General features: G+C 46.3%; 2 protein-coding genes across 4 annotated transcripts; one reads left to right on the forward strand and one right to left on the reverse strand.

Moving 5' to 3' along the window:
* Positions 1-881: 881 nt before the first annotated feature.
* On the reverse strand, positions 882-4,372 carry LOC140353392 (uncharacterized). 2 transcript variants are annotated; one of them, XM_072437940.1, is made up of 4 exons: positions 4,186-4,372; positions 2,730-3,387; positions 1,657-1,842; positions 882-1,594 (listed from the first exon to the last, which is right to left on the reverse strand). In XM_072437940.1, exons 1-3 carry the CDS (start codon positions 4,355-4,357, stop codon positions 1,659-1,661), a joined length of 1,014 nt encoding a protein of 337 aa, XP_072294041.1. In that variant the 5' UTR covers positions 4,358-4,372; the 3' UTR covers positions 882-1,594; positions 1,657-1,658. The 2 variants fall into 2 exon arrangements, with proteins under 2 accessions (XP_072294041.1, XP_072294040.1); XM_072437939.1 differs by having other exon boundaries at positions 886-1,842.
* Positions 4,373-4,892: 520 nt separating this feature from the next.
* Positions 4,893-16,759, forward strand: thop1 (thimet oligopeptidase 1). 2 transcript variants are annotated; one of them, XM_072437912.1, is made up of 14 exons: positions 4,893-5,012; positions 5,535-5,741; positions 8,756-8,904; positions 9,334-9,441; positions 11,016-11,118; positions 11,637-11,794; positions 11,921-12,056; positions 12,996-13,138; positions 13,367-13,590; positions 13,933-14,134; positions 14,227-14,413; positions 14,814-14,942; positions 15,021-15,157; positions 16,209-16,759. In XM_072437912.1, exons 1-14 carry the CDS (start codon positions 5,000-5,002, stop codon positions 16,362-16,364), a joined length of 2,052 nt encoding a protein of 683 aa, XP_072294013.1. In that variant the 5' UTR covers positions 4,893-4,999; the 3' UTR covers positions 16,365-16,759. The 2 variants fall into 2 exon arrangements, with proteins under 2 accessions (XP_072294013.1, XP_072294014.1); XM_072437913.1 differs by having other exon boundaries at positions 9,337-9,441.
* Positions 16,760-20,941: the final 4,182 nt, after the last annotated feature.

The raw sequence follows: 20,941 nt of genomic DNA on the forward strand, positions 1-20,941 counted from the left end.
CCAGAGCGACAGGTCTGTGGACGACACCATCACCCAGGACCTCAAGTGGGAACACACCATTACCCAGGACCTCAAGTGGGAACACCTTCTCCCAGGACCTCAAGTGGGAACACACCATCACTAGGACCTCAAGTGGGAGCCCACCATCACCCAGGACCTCAAGTGGGAGCCCACATCACCCAGGACCTCAAGTGGGAACACACCATCACCCAGGACCTCAAGTGGGGGCCCACCATCAGCTTGTCATCAAGAAGGCCCAGCAAAAGATGTACTTCCTGCAGATCCTGAGATGATGATGTAGTTCTACACGGCCATCATTGAGTCCATCCTCACCTCCTCCATCACCGTGTGGTACGCTGGAGCCACAGTCAGGGACAACAGATATTAGAGCGCCCTCTGCTGAGAAGGTGATCGGCAGACTTCCATCTCTGCAGGAGGCCACTCCCCTCAAGCAGGAGGCTACGGTCCATTCGGACCAGAACCTCCCGCCACAAGAACAGTTTCTTTCCCTCATGAATACTTCCTAAGCACCTGTCACTTCTATTGCACTACACAACTTTGGATTTTATTATGTACAGATCATGCTGGTCAGTATTCAGTGTTCAATGTTTTGTTGTTTGTGTTGCATGAATCACCAGGACAAGTTCCTATGTCTGTAAATTTTGTTCATTGAGAAATGGCAACAAACCTTATTCTGAGGTAAACTGCCCCTTAGTGAGTGAGTGAAGCTCCAGTCACCCCGCAACCCCTAACGACCCCTAACAACCCCTAACAAAACCTAACAAGAACAAGCACTAGAAAATTAGAACTAGAATAGTTTTATTATTCACGGCTTCTATTTGAGTTGTTTATTTAAATCCACAAACTCAACACTTTTACAATTTTTTTTACTGAAATGTAAAAAGTGATTGTCCTGCTCCTGGTGTGGACTTTCAGCGTTGGTCCTCCTCCTTGTGTGGACCTTCAGCGCTCGTCCTGCTCCTGGTGTGGACCTTCAGCGCTCGTCCTGCTCCTGGTGTGGACCTTCAGCGCTCGTCCTGCTCCTGGTGTGGACCTTCAGCGCTTGTACTGCTCCTGGTGTGGACCTTCAGCGCTCGTCCTGCTCCTGGTGTGGACCTTCAGCGCTCGTCCTGCTCCTGGTGTGGACCTTCAGCGCTCGTCCTGCTCCTGGTGTGGACCTTCAGCGCTCGTCCTGCTCCTGGTGTGGACCTTCAGCGTTGGTGTTGGTCCTGGTGTGGACCTTCAGCGTTGGTGTTGGTCCTGGTGTGGACCTTCAGCGTTGGTCCTGGTGTGGACCTTCAGCGTTGGTCCTGGTGTGGACCTTCAGCGTTGGTCCTGGTGTGGACCTTCAGTGCTCGTCCTGCTCCTTGTGTGGACCTTCAGTGCTCGTCCTGCTCCTTGTGTGGACCTTCAGCGCTCGCCCTCCTCCTTGTGTGGACCTTCAGCGCTCATCCTGCTCCTGGTGTGGACCTTCAGCACTCATCCTGCTCCTGGTGTGGACCTTCAGCGTTGGTCCTGCTCCTGGTGTGGACCTTCAGTGCTCGTCCTGCTCCTTGTGTGGACCTTCAGCGCTCGTCCTCCTCCTTGTGTGGACCTTCAGCGCTCATCCTGCTCCTGGTGTGGACCTTCAGCACTCATCCTGCTCCTGGTGTGGACCTTCAGCGTTGGTCCTGCTCCTGGTGTGGACCTTCAGCGCTCGTCCTGCTCCTGGTGTGGACCTTCATGTGTCTCTGCAGGTCAAACTTCTGCGTGAAGCTCCTCTGGCAGAGCGAGCAGCTGAAAGGCTTCTCTCCGTCGTGACAGCACTTCATGTGTCTGTTCAGGTGCGGCTTCTTGGTGAACCTGCAGCGGTGGAGAAAGACAAAGCATCGGGTTTGTTACTCAAGTAAAAGTACAGATACAAGACACACTCGAGTAAATGTACAGATACAAGACATACTTGAGTAAAAGTATAAGTAACACAAATAATCTACTTCTTCTAATCGTGACATAGTTTGGTGGAATCGTCTCTGTGGGAAATATGTGTCAGACTCAAGAGTTTAAAATGACAGGAAGTGGAGCTGAATCCCTCTGTGATGTCGTCAGTGTGATGTCGTCAGTGTGATGTCGTCAGTGTGATGTCGTCAGTGTGATGTCGTCAGTGTGATGTCGTCAGTGTGATGTCGTCAGTGTGATGTCGTCAGTGTGCGACACATGGTTGGACTAAATAAAGGTGTTTTATGGTATTATTGTGTCGGATCAGAATTGTTGTGTCATTGATGTGGAGTTTGGCTCTTGTTTACAGTCTGGTTGCTAGGGTAACAGCTGTGGAATCACCTCTGTCACATGATCACAAAATTCTCAAACTGGGGGGGAAAAAGGAAAATGTAAAAGTTTTAAAGTACTGGTTTAGAAATATACTTTAAGAGTAAAAAGTATTTCACACAGAAAAATATTATTGTAGAGATTTAGATAAAGAATTCAGTTTTGGAAGAAGTTTGAATATATTTCATAATTTGGTTTTACTTGAATCACTTGTTCAAAAAATGCTGTAGTAAAAGTGTAGTGCTTTTTTTTTATGTTTTGTCCTTCTAAAACATAAACTTAAAGTGAAAGTCAGATGTTATGTCCAGAAAGTTTCTCTTAAACTCTCGTAAACTTTTCCCCAAATACTTTTTTACTTTTACTCGAGTCATTTGTTGGACACTACTTTGTACTTTTACTTGAGTAGTGTGCTTTCCCTCACTGACCTGGAGTGGCACAGGGAACAGCTGAAGGGTTTCTCGCCCGTGTGCGTGAGCATGTGCAGCTGGACCGAGTGTTTGTGCGAGAAGAGTTTCCCGCACGCCGGGCAGCCGTACGAGCGCTCGCCGCTGTGCGTGATCATGTGACGCACCAGGTTCTGCTTCTGGCTGAATCGGGCGTGGCACTCTGGACAACTGAAGGGTTTCTCGCCCGTGTGCGTGACCATGTGCGTGACCAGGTGGCTCTTCTGTGGAAACCTCTTGCTGCAGACGGGGCAGGTGTACGGGCTGGCGTCCGAGTGCGTGGTAATGTGCCGCCGCCACGTCGCGCGCCACCCGAACGTCTTCCCGCACTCCGCGCACACGTACTGTTTGGGTTTGGGGTGGTCTTTGGAGGCCTCGGCGGCATATTTCGTCTGAGCCGTGGTGTCGTTGGCACGCGTGGAGCTGCTGGCGGTGGATTCGGGCGTTTTGGACCAGCCTTCGCCGCTGAAGTCGACGGGAGCGGATTTGTCCTCGTTCTCGTCGTCACTGACTTGAATCACGACCGACGGGTAACCAAGTTCCTCCTCCTGTTTGATGCACACTTCCTCTTGTTCCAGTTTCACTTCCTGTGGCAGATTTGTGCAGGATTCAAACGCTGTGGACGCTTTAGGCTGGACATCTGCAAAAAAAGACAAAAATCATGTTGAATTATGATTTATGATGGACGGCCCGTTGTGTTAAAGACGAAGGTTGAACTCTGACCCTCTGAACACACTTCATGAACCTGACCGGTAACTTTATTACTTGTGCTGAAAAGTGGTTTATAAAAAGGCCAAATTCTTACATGTCATAATGTATAAATACAAGCAATAACAATGAAAAGCAAAAATAAGCTTGTTTTTGACATTTTTATATTGTTGTTTACAATTATTAAACATTTATCCTTGTTTAAATGCATTTACCTTAAATGAATATATATTTCAACATTTATCATTTCCTACATTTCTAACTGTATTATATTTTTCTATTTATTCCATTTTTTTTTTATTTACATGCTTTATCATAAAAAAGTTAAAAAATAAAGTGCATAAATCAGTGTGTGGGAATCCATGTATAGATGTATACATTTATTTACACATTTATATATTTGTATTTGCCTTTCTTTTATTTCCTTGTCATTTTATTTATGTATTATTGCTTATGTTTAATGACGTCATTGTTGGTCCTTATGATGACGTCATGATCGTGTGTGGACCGTGTAGTGACGTCACAACCCTCCCAGTAAAAAACAAGACTCCAGAACGCGCTCAGGGTCAAAGGTCACGGGCTAAACCTAAACTTGCATTCAAACAACAACAACAACAACAACACCACAACAACAACCACACCACCACACCACCACCAACAACACAACAACCACCACCACCACCACCACCACCAACACCAACAGATGAGTGAAGCCTTCCCAGACACGCACCGGGCCGGAAGCAGAGCGTTCTCCTCCTGTGGTTCCTCTGGTTCTCTTTGGAGCGACACAGTTCCTCCTCATACTCCGCTATCGTCCTCTCAAACAGCGCACAGATCTCCTCCGCGGCCGCAGTCAGACGCGCGTTCACCAGAGCTCTAACGATCTCCACCTTTTCAGACATGTCCCGCACAGACACGAGCCTCAGACCGGGTTCGAACGGAAACGGCGCGAGTCTGTCTTTCTGCGGCTGATGACGGGTATCACGAGTTTAAACGTGCGCGGAACTCGTCGAGGATGCTAAGCTAACGGCTAAAAACACTGAGAGAAACGGCGGGAAGATGAGTTTGCATTCTACGTCATTGTCAATAAAATAAAGCCGCGATGGGTCAATGTGTTTTGTCTTTTGGCCACGGAACGATCCGGAAGCTGCGGCAGTTTGAGCCACGCCCCCACGGTCACGCCCCGAGTCTAACGTATGCGCAGTCATAGCTCATTAGTCTGATTACACTTCTACTGCACCAAAAAATACATATATAAATAAATATGTACTAACAATAAACATAAGTGTCAAGAAGAAACCAGAAATGCAAATAGAAAAACAACAAAAAACGTTTAAATTGTTTTTATTAAAAAGATAAAGATTATCCATGTGTATTAATGTGTATTAATAGTTTAGACAAAAATGCGGTTATTGTTATTATTTGTCAAACAGGAAGTTGTAACTGTCCATTTCCGGCGCTGCTGCGGAAGTGTAGTCCTTGCGTTTTGTAGTCTCCGGAGACACACCGCAGCGCACGGACCGACGCTTCATTCAAACGCAGAGATGGGGCCGACAGGTGCGTCAAACTGCACTCTTTTCGCACACTTTTAGCGCTAAAACAGACACGTCACGTGCACCTTTAGCGCACATTACGAACACCGCCCGTCACGTTCAACAAACCTTCACCAAAGCGCGAGTTAGCGCCGCAGCTTTAGCACCGTTAGCTTAGCTGCTGTCACGCGAAGATAAGCGGCGCAGTAAAATGTGCAAATCCAGACAAATCGTGCAAATCGCGTCTTTAAAAGTGAGTCGCGGAGTGTTTGCGTCACGTGATTAAGTAATGATGGACATCGCGTTAAGCCTCTTGAGCTAACATCGTGCAAAGACGTTAGATTTAGCTCATTTATCCGACACATTTAAACGTTGTTTGTTGCCTATAGTTGTTATTATTGTGGTTATTATGATTGTCTTTGTTCTGCTCGTTTATTAAAGTTCAGAACATGAATAAAGCGGTGGTGGAACAGTCCTACACTTATTAAACGGTTATATTTCACACGTCATAAATCATTTCACGTCATAACCTCACTGTGTCTTCCAGGAGAGGTGGACCTGAATTCTTCGGGGCCTGCGAGTTCCCAGAACCGTATGCGCTGGGACCTGAGTCCGGAGCAGATCCTGGAGCTGTCGGAGAAGCTCATCGCCGACACGAAGCAGGTCTATGACGCGGTGGGCGCTCTGGACCTGGAGGACGTGGACTTCACCAACACGCTGAAGGCTCTGGCCGACGTGGAGGTGGAATACACAGGTCTGAGGCCCCGAAACGCACACGAGACGCTGCTTTAACGAGCAAATACCACCAAATGCACCAAAATTACTGCTCCAAGCTTATTTTTGATTTATTCCTGGGGCGGGGACGGGCGGGGCATCTGGGCGGGCATCTGTCTTCTTTTAAAGGCACAAACTAATCACACTTTCCTCCTTTAAACTTCCAAACTTCTCCGCTCGGTTCTGTGGTTATAAGATCTAAATGTCTCTGTTCTGAACATGTTGGTGGCCTCTGGGTTCGGCCGCTGCACTTGTGCCACGCCCTGGGCTTCAGCGTCAGGACTGAATGTCTCCGCTCTCTCTTCGCCCCCATGATTAAAGGCACCTCTCGTTCCGTGGGTGTTTTCAAAGCCTGTGTGAGGGGAAAAGGCCGTGGCGTTTCCTCTTTTGTGTAAATCGCTGATAGAGCCGCGCTGACTCAGGCCTGTGTCTGTCGGCTTTATCCACTGGACATTGCTGGACATCAACAACAAACCAGTGATATCTGCAGCTGCTGTACGTCCACGAGGTTTGAGCCGCTCGTATAGCGCCTCCCACAGGTTCTAAAGGGAGCGACATCACGACTTTCAGATCAGACGAGCGCCGACAGAACCTCCTTCATACTCGCATGTTCCAGATGTTTGTGGCTAAACTATAAACTAAACCACACAAAAAATGAGATACTGTAGCTTTATATTTCTGTTCCCAACTGGCCTGGCCATAAGCCATTTCAAAGAGGAACGTTTTAAGCCTGGTCTTAAATGAAGGGACTTTGTCGGCCTCTTTAACATGGACAGGAGCTGATTCCATAACACAGGAGTTCTACCTCCTACTGTGCTTTTAGAGACTCTAGGGACCACCAGAAGGCCAGCATTTTGAGAGTAAAGAGCTCTGTTTGGATGATATGGTTCTATAGCAGTGGTCCCCAAACTACGGCCCGCGGGCCACATCCGGCCCGTTGGGCCTTTCAATCCGGCCAGCTTGTCCAAGTTATATTAAAAATGTTATGTTTTTTTAATTGAAAAATAAAATAAAACAATTTTTAGATAGTATTTGGAATCAGAAAGAAAGAAGGGGGAATGAGAGAGAAAGGAGGACGCAGCAAATGTCGGAGTTGGGATTCAAACTCACGATACTGCAGCTGGCCGTTCATTTTATCTTTCGCCTGCAATGCCCACATTTCCCCAAGAGATGGCGCACTGTTCGCACATAGTGCGCGCACAAGAAAATCTATGGCGCGCAGAAAATAAAATTCACCACAAACGGCCACCGGGGCCAATCAAGCAGGAAGTGCAAGTGTTTGACACACTGAAGAAGACTCTTGTGGACAGTAGAAGCACTGTCCAGGGGACACATCGTGTTCTCTACATTTTTAGTTTCAAAACGCTGTATGTTTTATTACAATCAGAATCATATCCACTGAGAAATTAGTCTTTTTAGTCCCGCAGAGCGGACTGCGGCACGAGGCGCAGCGCGGACCGCGGGCACGTTCAATAGACAACTGGCGTGTCACTATTGTGTAAGTGAGACTTTCTTGGCCAGACCTGACTCACGAGTCAAAATCATTATCAGAATCATTATTTGGACCATATTTCTGTGTAAATATCTCATGTCACAACGTAACACTCACTCGATGAGTACGCGCTCCGGAGCAAATGATCCAGATGAGAAGACGCAGGTAAATTAGCTCGCACAGAGTCATCAAGGACAGAAGGGACACTAGAGACAGCTGTGATTTTTTTCTAAAGCAGGTCTAAAACAGGACTAAAGCGGACCGCGGGTGCTCCGGACAGTAGGTGCGCCCCGGGCACCCCGCCCCGGACAGCGGGTGCGCCCCGGACAGCGCGTGCGCCCCGGACAGAAGGATGCGCCGGGTGCGCCATGATACGCGCCGCGTGCGCCACGAGACCCCCGGTTTAAAACACGCATCACTACTGCGTTTATCTATGTGTAAATATCTCATGTTACAACGTGGGCACCTGCGGTTTAGGTGCGGCACCGTGAAGGTTTATTGACTAATATCATCCAGAAATGGTCTTGAAGTGGCACATTTTGGAGCAGTTGATGAGCATAAAGTCACAGCAAGAAGCAAACGAAGCATCAACCTGGACAAAGTGTCCAACCACTGGAGTGAGAAGGACGGGCGTGCAAAAAATCTAACAATAAAGTCAAAATGTTTGCATATTCTGGTGACATTTATTAAGATTTTTTATTTATGGATATTAATCATTCTATGCTGTTACTCCTAGATCATTTATGGGTAGAAGAAATGCTAATAAATAATGGTCCAACACTCTTAAACTTAACGACTTTTATGCTTCACTGAACGAAACCACGTTTCCAAACCTCCGGAGGACGGCACAGAAGAAGCTGGTCTTGTTTGGCTCGACCTCTACATATGTGACATTCAGTGTCATGAAGCCCGTCACAGATCCAGCTTAACTGATCAACACTAAAGGATCTATCCTGAATGCCTCAACAAAACTTACACCAGACTTTGATGCACTGCAAAACAGGGAGGTCAACAACACTTCCCACTTAAATAGAAGGTCAGTTTTCCTGCGATGTTTATTCAACTGAAATTTGATTAAATTAATCATTATTTAATGCATTTTGAAAAACAATTTGTACATTGAGCCTTGCATTTGTTTCTTTGATATAAGTTACAGGTCAAATCTTGCGTGTAATTTATAGTAATTCATTAGTTCACACAAACACACCATCCATATTTTCCTGGCCCGGCCCCTCGGTCAAATTTTAGAACCCAATGTGGGCCTCGAGTCACAGTTTGGGGACCACTGTTCTATAGCATCTTTGAGGTAGGATGGGGCCATGTCATTTATGGCTTTGTAAGTCGGGAGGAGGAGTTTAAATGTGATTCTAAACTGGACAGGAGCCAGTGAAGAGACTCCAGCCCCGGCGTAATGTGCTCTCTTCTTTTATTTCCTGTTCTTGCGGCTGCATTTTGAACCAGTTTAAAAGCTTTTCATGGAGCTTTCTAAACCTTGTCTCCAGTGCAGAGGAACATCCTGGACTTCCCTCAGCACGTGTCGCCCTCTAAAGACGTGAGAAGCTCCAGCACCGACGCCGACAAACTCCTCTCCGAGTTCGACGTGGAGATGAGCATGAGAGAAGACGTGTACCAGAGGATCGTGGCCCTGCAGGTCAGAGCGGGTCAGAGTGGGCGGGTCAGAGAGGGTCAAAGCGGTTCAGAGGGGGTCAAAGCGGGTCAGAGCGAGCGGGTCAGAACTGGTCGGAGCGGGTCAGAACTGGTCGGAGCGGGTCAGAACTGGTCGGAGCGGGTCAGAACTGGTCGGAGCGGGTCAGAGCGAGTCCGATCGGGTCAGAGCGAGTCCGATCGGGTCAGAGCGAGTTCGAGCGGGTCAGAGCGAGTTCGAGCGGGTCAGAGCGAGTTCGAGTGAGCGGGTCAGCGAGTCCAAGGGGGTCAGAGCGGACAAGTTGGAGTGGGTCAGAGCGGGTCCGAGCGAGCAGGTTGGAGCAGGTCCGGGTGTGGCCGAGCGGGTCAGAGGTCCATGATAGATCTGCAGATGGTTGAGGCTGTGGTCAGTGACGTGTCTGTGTTGCTCCTGCAGAAGAAGGTGGACGCTGAGACCTTGAGCCCAGAGTCCAGGCGATACATGGAGAGACTGATCAAACTGGGGAAGAGGAACGGCCTGCACCTGCCCAAGCACACGCAGGAGGTGAGATGTTCTCTGTGTCTGCCACACGCAGGAGGTCAGATGTTCTCTCTGTGTCTGCCACACGCAGGAGGTCAGATGTTCTCTCTGTTTCTGCCATATGCAGGAGGTCAGATGTTCTCTCTGTTTCTGCCACATGCAGGAGGTCAGATGTTCTCTCTGTGTCTGCCACACGCAGGAGGTCAGATGTTCTCTCTGTTTCTGCCACATGCAGGAGGTCAGATGTTCTCTCTGTGTCTGCCACACGCAGGAGGTCAGATGTTCTCTCTGTTTCTGCCACACGCAGGAGGTCAGATGTTCTCTCTGTGTCTGCCACACGCAGGAGGTCAGATGTTCTCTCTGTGTCTGCCACACACAGGAGGTCAGATGTTCTCTCTGTGTCTGCCACACGCAGGAGGTCAGATGTTCTCTGTCTGCTCACCGTCGGCCCCTTCACAGACCTGACTCGTAATCCTGAACGTCGAGCTGCAGTGGCACTCGAACCTTTATTTCTGTTCAAACACGTTTTAGAAATAAAGGTGTAAATCTGTGACTGAAGCTTCAGAGGGAGAATATTTATGAAGAAAGGGACATTTTTATTTAATGTCTCTGTCTTTAATTAATTAATTGAAAGAATCGTGATGAGTCGTTTGATCTTGTTTCTCTGGATGACTTAAAACACATTAGAATAAACTATATTCTTTGTTTTTCACGAAGGTTAGCAAGCCTCGAAATAACGGGCCGGACACGGTCAATGACCGGCGCAAAGACCAACTCCAAACTCTAGGTTCCGGACACAATGACCCACGCAAATTTTTCGCCGTAATATATATTTTTAATAGGCAAAAACAGCGCGGTGAACATGCCCAAAGCGATTCCTCTGCACAAACTCGGGCGCGCTGTACTACAGACCACGATTATTGCTGCAGTTATACAGCGGAGGAAGGCAGCGGAGCGCATGCAGGCATTTCCATCGCTTAAGTTTCGTTTTGACAGACATACCGCTTCGCAGTCTTCTCGCTTCTCATTGGCCGAGTGGTGTCCGTGATCTAATGTCGATGAAAGCGGGCATCTGATTGGCCGCTGCGTTCGGTTGTACTCGGAAATGCCCGGTCTAATTTTGCGCCACAAGTGATATCGAGGTTGGCGGGCGTCAATCTCCTCAGTTCGCAATTCAGTCTTTTTAGTTGTTTGCAACAAAAGCTGTAATTTTGCACATTAGGGACAATGTTAATTGTCCCTAATGTGCAAAATGTTTTTAGGTAGGGGGCCCCCCTGGCCTCTAACTTTGAAAATCTATTTCTCAGCGTGTAAATGATAACGAGACATGTTAATAAAAGTTCATTTTTCATTAATTATGTTATTCTGTTTTCCTTTCCTTGTGACCGATTCAGAATTAGCCATGACAGGTACCAAATGATCGGTACCTGTCATGTTGACAGGGACGTAAAAATAATTATTTCAAGGCTTGGTTAGAAATGAATATTCTGCTTATTTTGGTTTCTGTCTCTTCTCTTTTTAAATATATCGTTTTTAAAGTCTGTGTTTATTACAATAGACAGAATCATGAGTTGCAGCTCTTCTCGTCTCGTTTCCAGGAGATCAAGAGCATCAAGAAGAAGCTGAGTAATCTGAGCATCGACTTCAACAAGAACCTGAACGAGGACACGACGAGCCTGAGCTTCAGCCGCGCCCAGCTCGGTCTGACACTGACACACACACACACACACACACACACTGCTATAGTTTATGTAAATTGAAAATAGTAGTGGTCCAAGGACGGACCCTTGGGGAACACCTTTGTTAAGGTTTTAGTTCAATAAAGTTACAAACATGGGTCAATTTGGAAACAATGTATTAACAAATGAATTGTTAATTTAGTTTTATTATTGTTACACCAGTGTAACCTTTGTCGAATGCAATGATTTGTCATTGAAAAATGTTAACGATTTACTTACTAAAACAAAATATAAAAGCAATAAAAAGTCATTATAATTATTAAAACTTTGACTAAAAACTAAATACACAATTAAATATTTTTGTTCCAGTTGCATAAAGTAGTTTCAATATTATTGCTAATATAGATATTTTGTGTATGAATATATGGCACTTGTGATTGGTCTAAGTGTAGATGTAAACTGTCCCTACAGGTGCTCCTAAATGTAGATGTAAACTGACCCTTATGGTGGTCTAAGTGTAGATGTAAACTGTCCCTTCAGGTGGTCTCCCCGAGGACTTCCTGAGCTCTCTGGACAAAGACGGAGACTTACTCAAAGTGACTCTGAAATATCCACATTATTTCCCCACAATGAAGAAGTGTCATGTCCCCGAGACGCGACAGAAGCTGGAGGAAGCCTTCAACTCGCGCTGCAAACAGGTAAAAACACTTCAACTCAGGTAAAAACGCCTTAAGCTCGAGTAAAAACACCTTCAGCTCGGTTAAAAACAGGGAAACCTTTAGTGAAACTCATTCTCTTCACGCGTGATTGTTCTTGTTTTGCAGGAGAACTCTGAGATCCTGAAGGAGCTGGTGAAGCTTCGTGCTCAGAAATGTGCTCTGCTCGGGTTCAAGACTCACGCAGACTTTGTCCTGGAGATGAACATGGCCAAGAGCGGCCATAAGGTCGCCTCTTTCCTCGGTACAAACGACTGTAGTGTACTTCATGTCACCATCTTCTACTATGTTGAACTGTTAAAAACCTTTCAGGAGCTCTATGTGTCATCTCAGTTCAGTGTTCCTTTGTAGAAAGTTAAAAACCTTACAGTAGTTCTGTCTTTCCAGAGGAGCTGGCCTGTAAATTGAAGCTCATGTACAGTTTAAGCCTTACAGTTGTTCTCTCTTCAGAGGAGCTGGTCTGTAAACTGAAGCTTGTGTACAGTTTAAACCTTACAGTTGTTCTCTACAGAGGAGCTGGCCTGTAAACGGAAGCCCGTGTACAGTTTAAACCTTACAGTTGCTCTCTCCAGAGGAGCTGGCCTGTAAACCTTACAGTTGATCACTCTCCAGAGGAGCTGGCCTGTAAACCTTACATTTGATCTCTCTTCAGAGGAGCTGGCCTGTAAACTGAAGCTCGTGTACAGTTTAAACCTTACAGTTGATCTCTCTTCAGAGGAGCTGGCCTGTAAACTGAAGCTCGTGTACAGTTTAAACCTTACAGTTGCTCTCTCCAGAGGAGCTGGCCTGTAAACCTTACAGCTGATCTCTCTTCAGAGGAGCTGGCCTGTAAACTGAAGCTTGTGTACAGTTTAAACCTTACAGTTGATCTCTCTCTACAGAGGAGCTGGCCTGTAAACTAAAGCTTGTGTACAGTTCAAACCTTACAGTTGCTCTCTTCAGAGGAGCTGGCCTGTAAACTGAAGCTCGTGTACAGTTCAAACCTTACAGTTGCTCTCTTCAGAGGAGCTGGCCTGTAAACTGAAGCTCGTGTACAGTTTAAACCTTACAGTTGGTCTCTTCAGAGGAGCTGGCCTGTAAACTGAAGCTTGTGTACAGTTTAAACCTTACAGTTGGTCTCTACAGAGCTGGCCTGTAAACTGAAGCTCCTGTACAGTTTAAACCTTACAGTTGCTCTCTACAGAGGAGCTGGCCTGTAAACTGAAGCCCTTGGGTGAGGAGGAAAGGGCCGTTCTGCTCAAACTGAAGCAGAAAGAGTGCGAGAAGAGAAAGCTGGAGTTCGATGGAAAGCTCCACGCTTGGGACACGCGCTACTTCATGACACAGGTACGACTGAACATAATGTTTTTATTTTAAACTTTAAAGGGATAAACTCTGTCTTTTATCTCAGTGGTTATTCTGCCCTGGAGACTCAAGTGTTTGTTAAGCCCTGGTTCAGTCTGAGTTCAGTCTTGTTTTCTCCTGTTTCTCTTCTATCAGGCGGAGGAGCTTAAGTTCTAGTTTAGTCCTGGTTTAGCCCTGTTTTAATCCTGTTTTCTCCCTGTTTCTCCTCAGGTGGAGGAAACTCAGTACGCGGTGGACCAGAACCTGCTGAAAGAGTACTTTCCGATGGAAGTGGTCACTCGTGGGCTGCTGGACATCTATCAGGAGCTTCTGGGGCTTTCGTTTGAGCAGGTCCCGAACGCGGCCGTGTGGCATCCGGACGTCACTCTGTTCAGCGTGAAAGACCCGAGCAGCGGCATCGCCATGGGACAGTTCTACCTTGACCTGCACCCGAGGTAATGGCGGGGACTGACGTTCTCTCCGTGTGTGGCGTTCTCTCCATCTGTGGCGTTCTCTCCATCTGTAGCGTTCTCTCCATCTCTTATGTCATTCTCTGTGCAGCCAGTAGATGGAGTCCGAAGCCCAGTTCTTTTTGTGGGAAAAGCCAGAGATGTGACACTGCTTTGTTTTTTTTATTAAACTTTTTTTTCTAAAACATGAAATTATAATAATAATAATTCTGCCCGTGTTTGTTGGCTCCTCTCATTGGTCGAGCCTCTAATGACCCGGTGCCCGTGTGTGTTGGCTTCTCTCATTGGCTGACCCTCTAATGACCCGGTGCCCGTGTGTGTTGGCAGAGAGGGGAAGTACGGACACGCGGCGTGCTTCGGCCTTCAGCCCGGATGTCTTCTGCCCGACGGCTCCAGGCAGATGTCTGTGGCAGCGATGGTCGCCAACTTCAGCAAACCCACGGGCGACGCCCCGGCTCTGCTGCAGCACGACGAGGTGGAGACCTACTTCCATGAGTTTGGACACGTCATGCACCAGCTCTGTGCCCAGGTACTGCCCGCTCTGTGCCCGCTCTGTGCTCCGTCCTCTCAACTCTGCTCTAGTCAGCTCTGGTCCTTCAGCTCTGGTCTTGTGCTCCTCAGGCCGAGTATGCCATGTTCTCTGGGACTCACGTGGAGAGAGACTTCGTTGAAGCTCCGTCTCAGATGTTGGAGAACTGGGTTTGGGAGAAGGAGCCGCTGCAGAGAATGTCCAGACATTATAAAAGTGGAGCGGCCATTCCAGACGAGCTGCTGGACAAACTCATAAAGTCCAGGCTCGCCAACACCGGTCAGCAACTCTTATTAGTGTGTGTGTGTGTGTGTGTGTGTGTGTGTGTGTGTGTGTGTGTGTGTGTGTGTGTGTGTGTGTGTGTGTGTGTGTGTGTGTGTGTGTGTGTGTGTGTGTGTGTGTGTGTGTGTGTGTGTGTGTGTGTGTGTGTGTGTGTGTGTGTGTGTGTGTGTGTGTGTGTGTGTGTGTGTGTGTGTGTGTGTGTGTGTGTGTGTGTGTGTGTGTGTGTGTGTGTGTGTGTGTGTGTGTGTGTTGTGTGTGTTGTGTGTGTGTGTGTGTGTGTTGTGTGTGTGTTGTGTGTGTGTTGTGTGTGTGTGTTTGTGTGTGTGTGTGTGTGTGTGTGTGGTATGTATGTATAAATTATTGTTTTTATTCGTCTGACCCGCTTGTTTGTGCTCAGGTCTGTTTAACCTGCGTCAGATCGTTCTGGCCAAAGTGGACCAGGCCCTGCACACGAGGACCGGCCTGGACCCGGCCGAGGAGTACCAGAGGCTCTGTGTGGAGGTGCTCGGGATCCGCTCGTCTGCAGGTGAGCTGTCAGAACCCTCGGGATCCCAGGGACCCTCAATCATGTGTATGTGTATCGTATATCATGTGTGTTTTGCAGGCACAAACATGCCGGCCACGTTCGGACATCTGGCCGGAGGATACGACGCTCAGTATTACGGTTATCTGTGGAGCGAAGTGTTCTCCATGGACATGTTCTACGCTCGCTTCAAACAGGAGGGAATCATGAACCCAAAGGTAACCACGCCCACAGCAGAATCCCAAACAAATGACTATTTAGATATTATATATATCACAGGTGTCAAACTGGTGGCCTGCGGGGCCGATGCTTGCCCCCCAGGCGTTTCAATCCGGCCCGCCGACCATTTCTAATTTATATTAAATAATTTCCGATAGATATGAAGTATTTTTATCACTAGAACTACATGTCCCACAATCCTTAGCCAACGCCCCTCCCTCACGCTGCTCTGCACTGCTGTGTGTGCTGCTGGAGCGAGTGCTGAGGCCTGAGAAGTGCGTCGCACACTTAACTGAACTGAGCAGAGGTCTGAGCGAGGAAAGAGACGTATGGTTTTGGGAAACGCATGAAAGAAAGAAAGGAGACCATTTAGTGGACGTTAAAGCTGTTCTAAAAGTGGAGCTAACGACAAGAAAACAATCTTCTGTGAGGAAAACATCTAAACCTCTACAAACCTGGACAGATCAGGAGCCACAGGTAAAAACACAGGTCACACAGGTAATAAAGGGTTAGGGTGAGCATGACTGTGACCACACTAATGTGACCGTGAAACATTTCGACTCATCAGAGTCATTCTCAATCTGCGAATCTATACCGGGAACTCAGATATTTATTGAGCCTCATGATAAAAGGTCCCTGGCTCACTCTCTCTCCTCCCTGTTTAACTGATCATCATCAGAATGCCGTGGGCGTTGACCTCTCCAGGGATTAAAAATTCCATTGTAAACAACAAGAAGGTTGAATCTTAAACCACAGTTTCTATTTAAGCACAGATTGTCTCTTTAACTTCTTTCAAACCATCTTTTCATTTCTGAAGTCCATGTCCCGTGTTCACAAAGAACTATTACTCGTCTGTAAAGCCATTTATTTCTTATATTTGTTTTATGTTCTGTTCGGCCCACAGTGAGTTTGACACTGCTGATATATTTAATATATACATATATAATATGTATAATGTATACTATGAGCTTGTAGCAGACGTGCTGAGCATGTAATATATATATATATAATATATATAATGTATAATACAGTGGGTGTGGCCTCCCTCAGGTGGGGCGGGACTATCGCACCTTCATCTTGGGCCCTGGAGGGTCTCAGGACGCGTCTGAAATGCTGAGGAAGTTCCTCGGGCGAGAACCCAAACAAGAGGCGTTCCTCCTGAGCAAAGGATTAGCCGTTCACGAGGACACGCCCACGCCCTGCTGACCAATCACAGACGACCAGATGCCTGCGGCCAATCACGATGCGGCCCTGACCCGGCCGGCCAATCACAATGCGGCCCTGACCCGGGCGGCCAATCACGGCGCAGTTAAACGGACTGAGTTTTTCTAAAGTTCTGTAGAATTTGGGTTTAATGAAAATAAAAACCGGTTCAGATCAATCTTGTGTCAGGTCTGAATTCTGACTCTGTAAAGAAGCACTCGCCTCACAGCAAGAAGGTCCCAGGTTTGAGTCTTTCAGCGTGGAGTTTGCATGTTCTCCCCGTGTCCGAGTGGTTCTGATCCAAATGGGCCGTTGTGTGTCCCACGTCACAGGCAAATGAACCCGTTTAAGGCAGAATCTGGTGATGATTTTTCATATTAAATTGTGATTTAGTCTCAGTTTTGTCTCTTGTTTTTGTTTGGAGTTTGACAAACTCATCAACATATTTGTTTTAAAATGTCAAACTATTGGCTCAAAAAGTATATTCAAATAGAAATAAAACATTTCATTTAAGACCTTAACCCGTGTAAGATTTCCAATGTGCAGCTTCAAGTGAAAAGCAGGAAAAAAATAACTTTCTTCCGCTCGTGTTTTTGTCGTTCTACTCGGTGTTTTTGTCGTCCTCCCTGCAGATGTTCGGCGCTTCTCGTTCTCTTCGGGGACAGTTACATCAGACTCACCTGAGCCTCGCCCGCGGCAACAGCTGCAGGAAGAAAAGAAGAGCCAAGAAATCCAATGATGTCAAAATAAAACACGGCAAAGGGTCCAACATAAATCCAGAAATTAATGCAGTTATAAAGGTCATGACTTTGTTTCATGTCTTGGTTATAAAAGCTCTTTATTTGTAAAAACCTATAAAAGTCCTGTTTCTCTTCCAACATCTCAAAGCTTTTCATGTGATTCTCTTTTACAATCTGGTGAAAAACCTTTAGACCTTGTGTACTCCAGACCTTGAGTCTCAGGTCAGTTCTATTTGGTACAAAACCTTTGGTCATAAAGCTTTACCAGTTTAAGATTGTAACATCTTTGTTTAGTTTGTATGTTCTGATCAGCTCCTTCCATGTTGTATGCACAGATTTGAGCCAGGGATTCTTCACTTCCTCCGTCAGACTCAGGCGTCTGTCATCTGCCAGTAAGACCTGTACAGGAACCCCCGGCACCACATTACTCTCAGTATAAGGCCTGTACAGGAACCCCCGGCACCACATTACTCTCAGTATAAGGCCTGTACAGGAACTCCCGGCACCACATTACTCTCAGTATAAGGCCTGTACAGGAACCCCCGGCACTCTCAATATGAGACCATTGAGCACAACATTCTGGATCACACCAGCAACGCTCTCATTTCACCTGAAATAAAGGCATTTTACACACAAGGTAACCATGCCCCCTTTTTCTTATGATCATTGTAGAGTTTTAAATCAGATTCGAGGTTTCTTACTTTGTCGTATAAATCTAGAGATAGTTTGGAACAGAGAGAGAAATCTGGACAAAACATTAATTTAATCCTTTGACTTAAGTCTGGATCAGAGTCTATTTTTATCTTTTTTATAGTGGAGAAAAGAGGAGTAAGAGTTTTTCTCTAGGATTGTTGATAGTTCTTTATGAAGTGCCACACCTCGATATTCTGGAGATTCCGTTTTCCATTTAAATGTGTAAGTCTTTCTAAAGGACAGAGGGGGGAGCCAAGGATAATTTAATTTATTCAACACTCAGTTTGTTTCCAGACATTGGCCCAATATCATGAAGGAGAAGTACATTCGATTTGTACATTTCTGGTTTGGTTAAATATAGTAGAACTTCATCTGCAGCAGTTTTATGCTCGTCCCATCGAATGTTTTTGACTTTCTCGCTGCCACAGACTGTGAAGTTTGTGGTGAAATCAAACTTGGAACTTGGTTTTAAACGTCAGCTTTTCATACTTTTTCACAGTTCAACATTAAACGTCGCTTTCCCAGTTTCACGTTTTTGTTTTTCAGCTTCAAAGATGATGGACGTCCAGAAGGCGGCGCTCGCCCTCTAACGCAGGGCTCGTGGGTTCAGTTTGTGCTCAGCCTTTGAGCATGACAACTCTCACCGTGTCAAAGAGTTACAGCTGCTTTCATGATGAGGTCTTTAGAAACAAACCAGAGGGACCAGAGTCGCTCTGGAGACGAGTCCCGCAGGAATAAATCGAGCAGAGGAACCAAAAACAGAAAGAGAAGAAGGAAAAGTCCCAGTCACACGGCGACGGCAGAAGCACAAGCACGCTCTCAGGAACCAGGAGGAAACTGAACCTTTGTGAGGAACCTTCTGAGAGACCTTCTGAGGAACCTTCTGAGGGATTTTTGGAAGATCAATCACTTAATTTTTATACCGCGATAAGAACAAAAATCTTCAAACATTTTGGAACTGGAGCAGCTTTGTCTTTTTAGGTCCTTCTTTAGTTCTGGTCCTCATTTAGTTCTGGTCCTTCTGTAGTTCTGGTCCTTCTTTAGTTCTGATCCTTCTGTAGTTCTGGTCCTTCTTTAGTTCTGATCCTTCTGTAGTTCTGGTCCTTTAGTTCTAGTCCTTCTGTTTTTCTGGTCCTTCTTTAGTTCTGGTCCTCCTTTAGTTCTGGTCCTTCTGTAGTTCTAGTCCTTCTTTAGTTCTGGACCTTTAGTTCTGATCCTTCTTTAGTTCTGGTCCTTCTGTAGTTCTGGTCCTTCTTTAGTTCTGATCCTTCTGTAGTTCTGGTCCTTCTTTAGTTCTGGTCCTTCTGTAGTTCTGGTCCTTCTTTAGTTCTGATCCTTCTTTAGTTCTGATCCTTCTTTAGTTCTGGTCCTTCTGTAGTTCTGGTCCTTCTTTAGTTCTGATCCTTCTGTAGTTCTGGTCCTTCTTTAGTTCTGGTCCTTCTTTAATTCTGGTCCTTCTGTAGTTCTGGTCCTTCTGTAGTTCTGGTCCTTTAGTTCTAGTCCTTCTGTATTTCTGGTCCTTCTTTAGTTCTGGTCCTTCTTTAGTTCTGGTCCTTTAGTTCTAGTCCTTCTGTATTTCTGGTCCTTCTTTAGTTCTGGTCCTTCTTTAGTTCTGGTCCTCCTTTAGTTCTGATGCTTCTGTAGTTCTGGTCCTTCTGTAGTTCTGGTCCTTCTTTAGTTCTGATCCTTTAGTTCTGGTCCTTCTGTACTTCTGGTCCTTCTGTAGTTTTGGTCCTTCTTTAGTTCTGGTCCTTCTTTAGTTCTGGTCCTTCTGTAGTTCTGGTCCTTCTTTAGTCCCTCCTCACATTTTTGAAACAATATTGTACATTACAAATTGTGTACATTTTTTTCATATATTATTTTTAATGAAGATTTGACTCATTTTGAGAAGCACAATCGTGTTTAAGCTAAAACAAGAGGACGTGAAAAGTTCAAATGGAACAATTTTGCACAAAAAAAAACATGAAAATGTAGAAAATACAGATGAACTTTGAGGTGAAACTTTGAAGAGGAAAAATACTTTATTGGTGTAAAATGTCGACTGTTGGAGCGACAGGTGGAGGAGGAGCAGGGGGAGTGACAGAAAGAGGAGCAAGAGGAGCAGGAGCGACAGGAGGAGGAGCAGGAGCAACAGGAGGAGCAGCAGGAGGAGGAGCAGGAGCGATAGGAGGAGGAGGAGAAGCAGGAGGATTAGCAGCAGGAGGCGGAGCAGCAGCAGGAGGAGCAGGGGGAATGTCAGCAGGAGGAGCAGGGGCAGGGGGAATGTCAGCAGGAGGAGGAGCAGCAGCAGCAGGAGGAGGAGCAGGGGGAGTGTCAGCAGGAGGAGGAGCAGGAGCAGCAGGGGGAGTGTCAGCAGGAGGAGGCGCAGGAGCAGCAGGGGGAGTGTCAGCAGGAGGAGGAGCAGCAGGAGGAGGAGCAGGGGGAGTGTCAGCAGGAGCAGCAGGAGGAGGAGCAGGGGGAGTGTCAGCAGGAGGAGGAGCAGGAGCAGCAGGAGGAGGAGCGTGGAGTCTCCAGGAGCTTCTTCGGGGAAAACCTGTCCTGAATCCGTCCTCTGAGTCCAACATGATCCGAGTCTTCGTCTGCTCGACTTTCACTGGTGAGAACAATTTTAATCATGCCATATTTGATTTGATATTTTAGTCACATTTATAGATGTCAAAGTTATTTACATGATAAAGTTTGTATTATTCATATTGTGAAGTCAGTTTGGTGAGTTCGCTTGGTCAGGACTGAGGCTTTGGTGGGTTCTTCACAGTTTAATCACATTTGCACAAACTCCCGTAAACTCATCACAAAATATTTAATTTAATTTTATTCAGAATGTTTGTGATTCAGCTTTTTCTCGTGTTGATGATGATGTTTCACTAAAACATTAAAGAACTTTCAAAATTAAGCCCATCGAGGCTCTGCTGTTTCTCTTAATGAGGTAAATGAGCTTGTCTCTACAAGCTCATTTACCCTATTTTAATTAACTTTTTAAATAAAAAGAAATGTGAAAATCTATATTCACAATTGAAAAAGTTTGAATGTAACTGTTGTGTTTGTTGTTTCTTTGTGCAGACATGAGCAGTGAGAGGAAAGCTCTGCTGGAGAAAGCTTATCCTGAAGTCCTGACGTTCTGTCGCCGCCTCGGACTCGTGTTTGAGG

This window comes from Eucyclogobius newberryi, unplaced genomic scaffold, assembly GCF_026437365.1.
Source record: "Eucyclogobius newberryi isolate DKJ021-1_F unplaced genomic scaffold, fEucNew1.0.hap1 SCAF_9, whole genome shotgun sequence".
Classification (NCBI taxonomy): domain Eukaryota; kingdom Metazoa; phylum Chordata; class Actinopteri; order Gobiiformes; family Gobiidae; genus Eucyclogobius; species Eucyclogobius newberryi.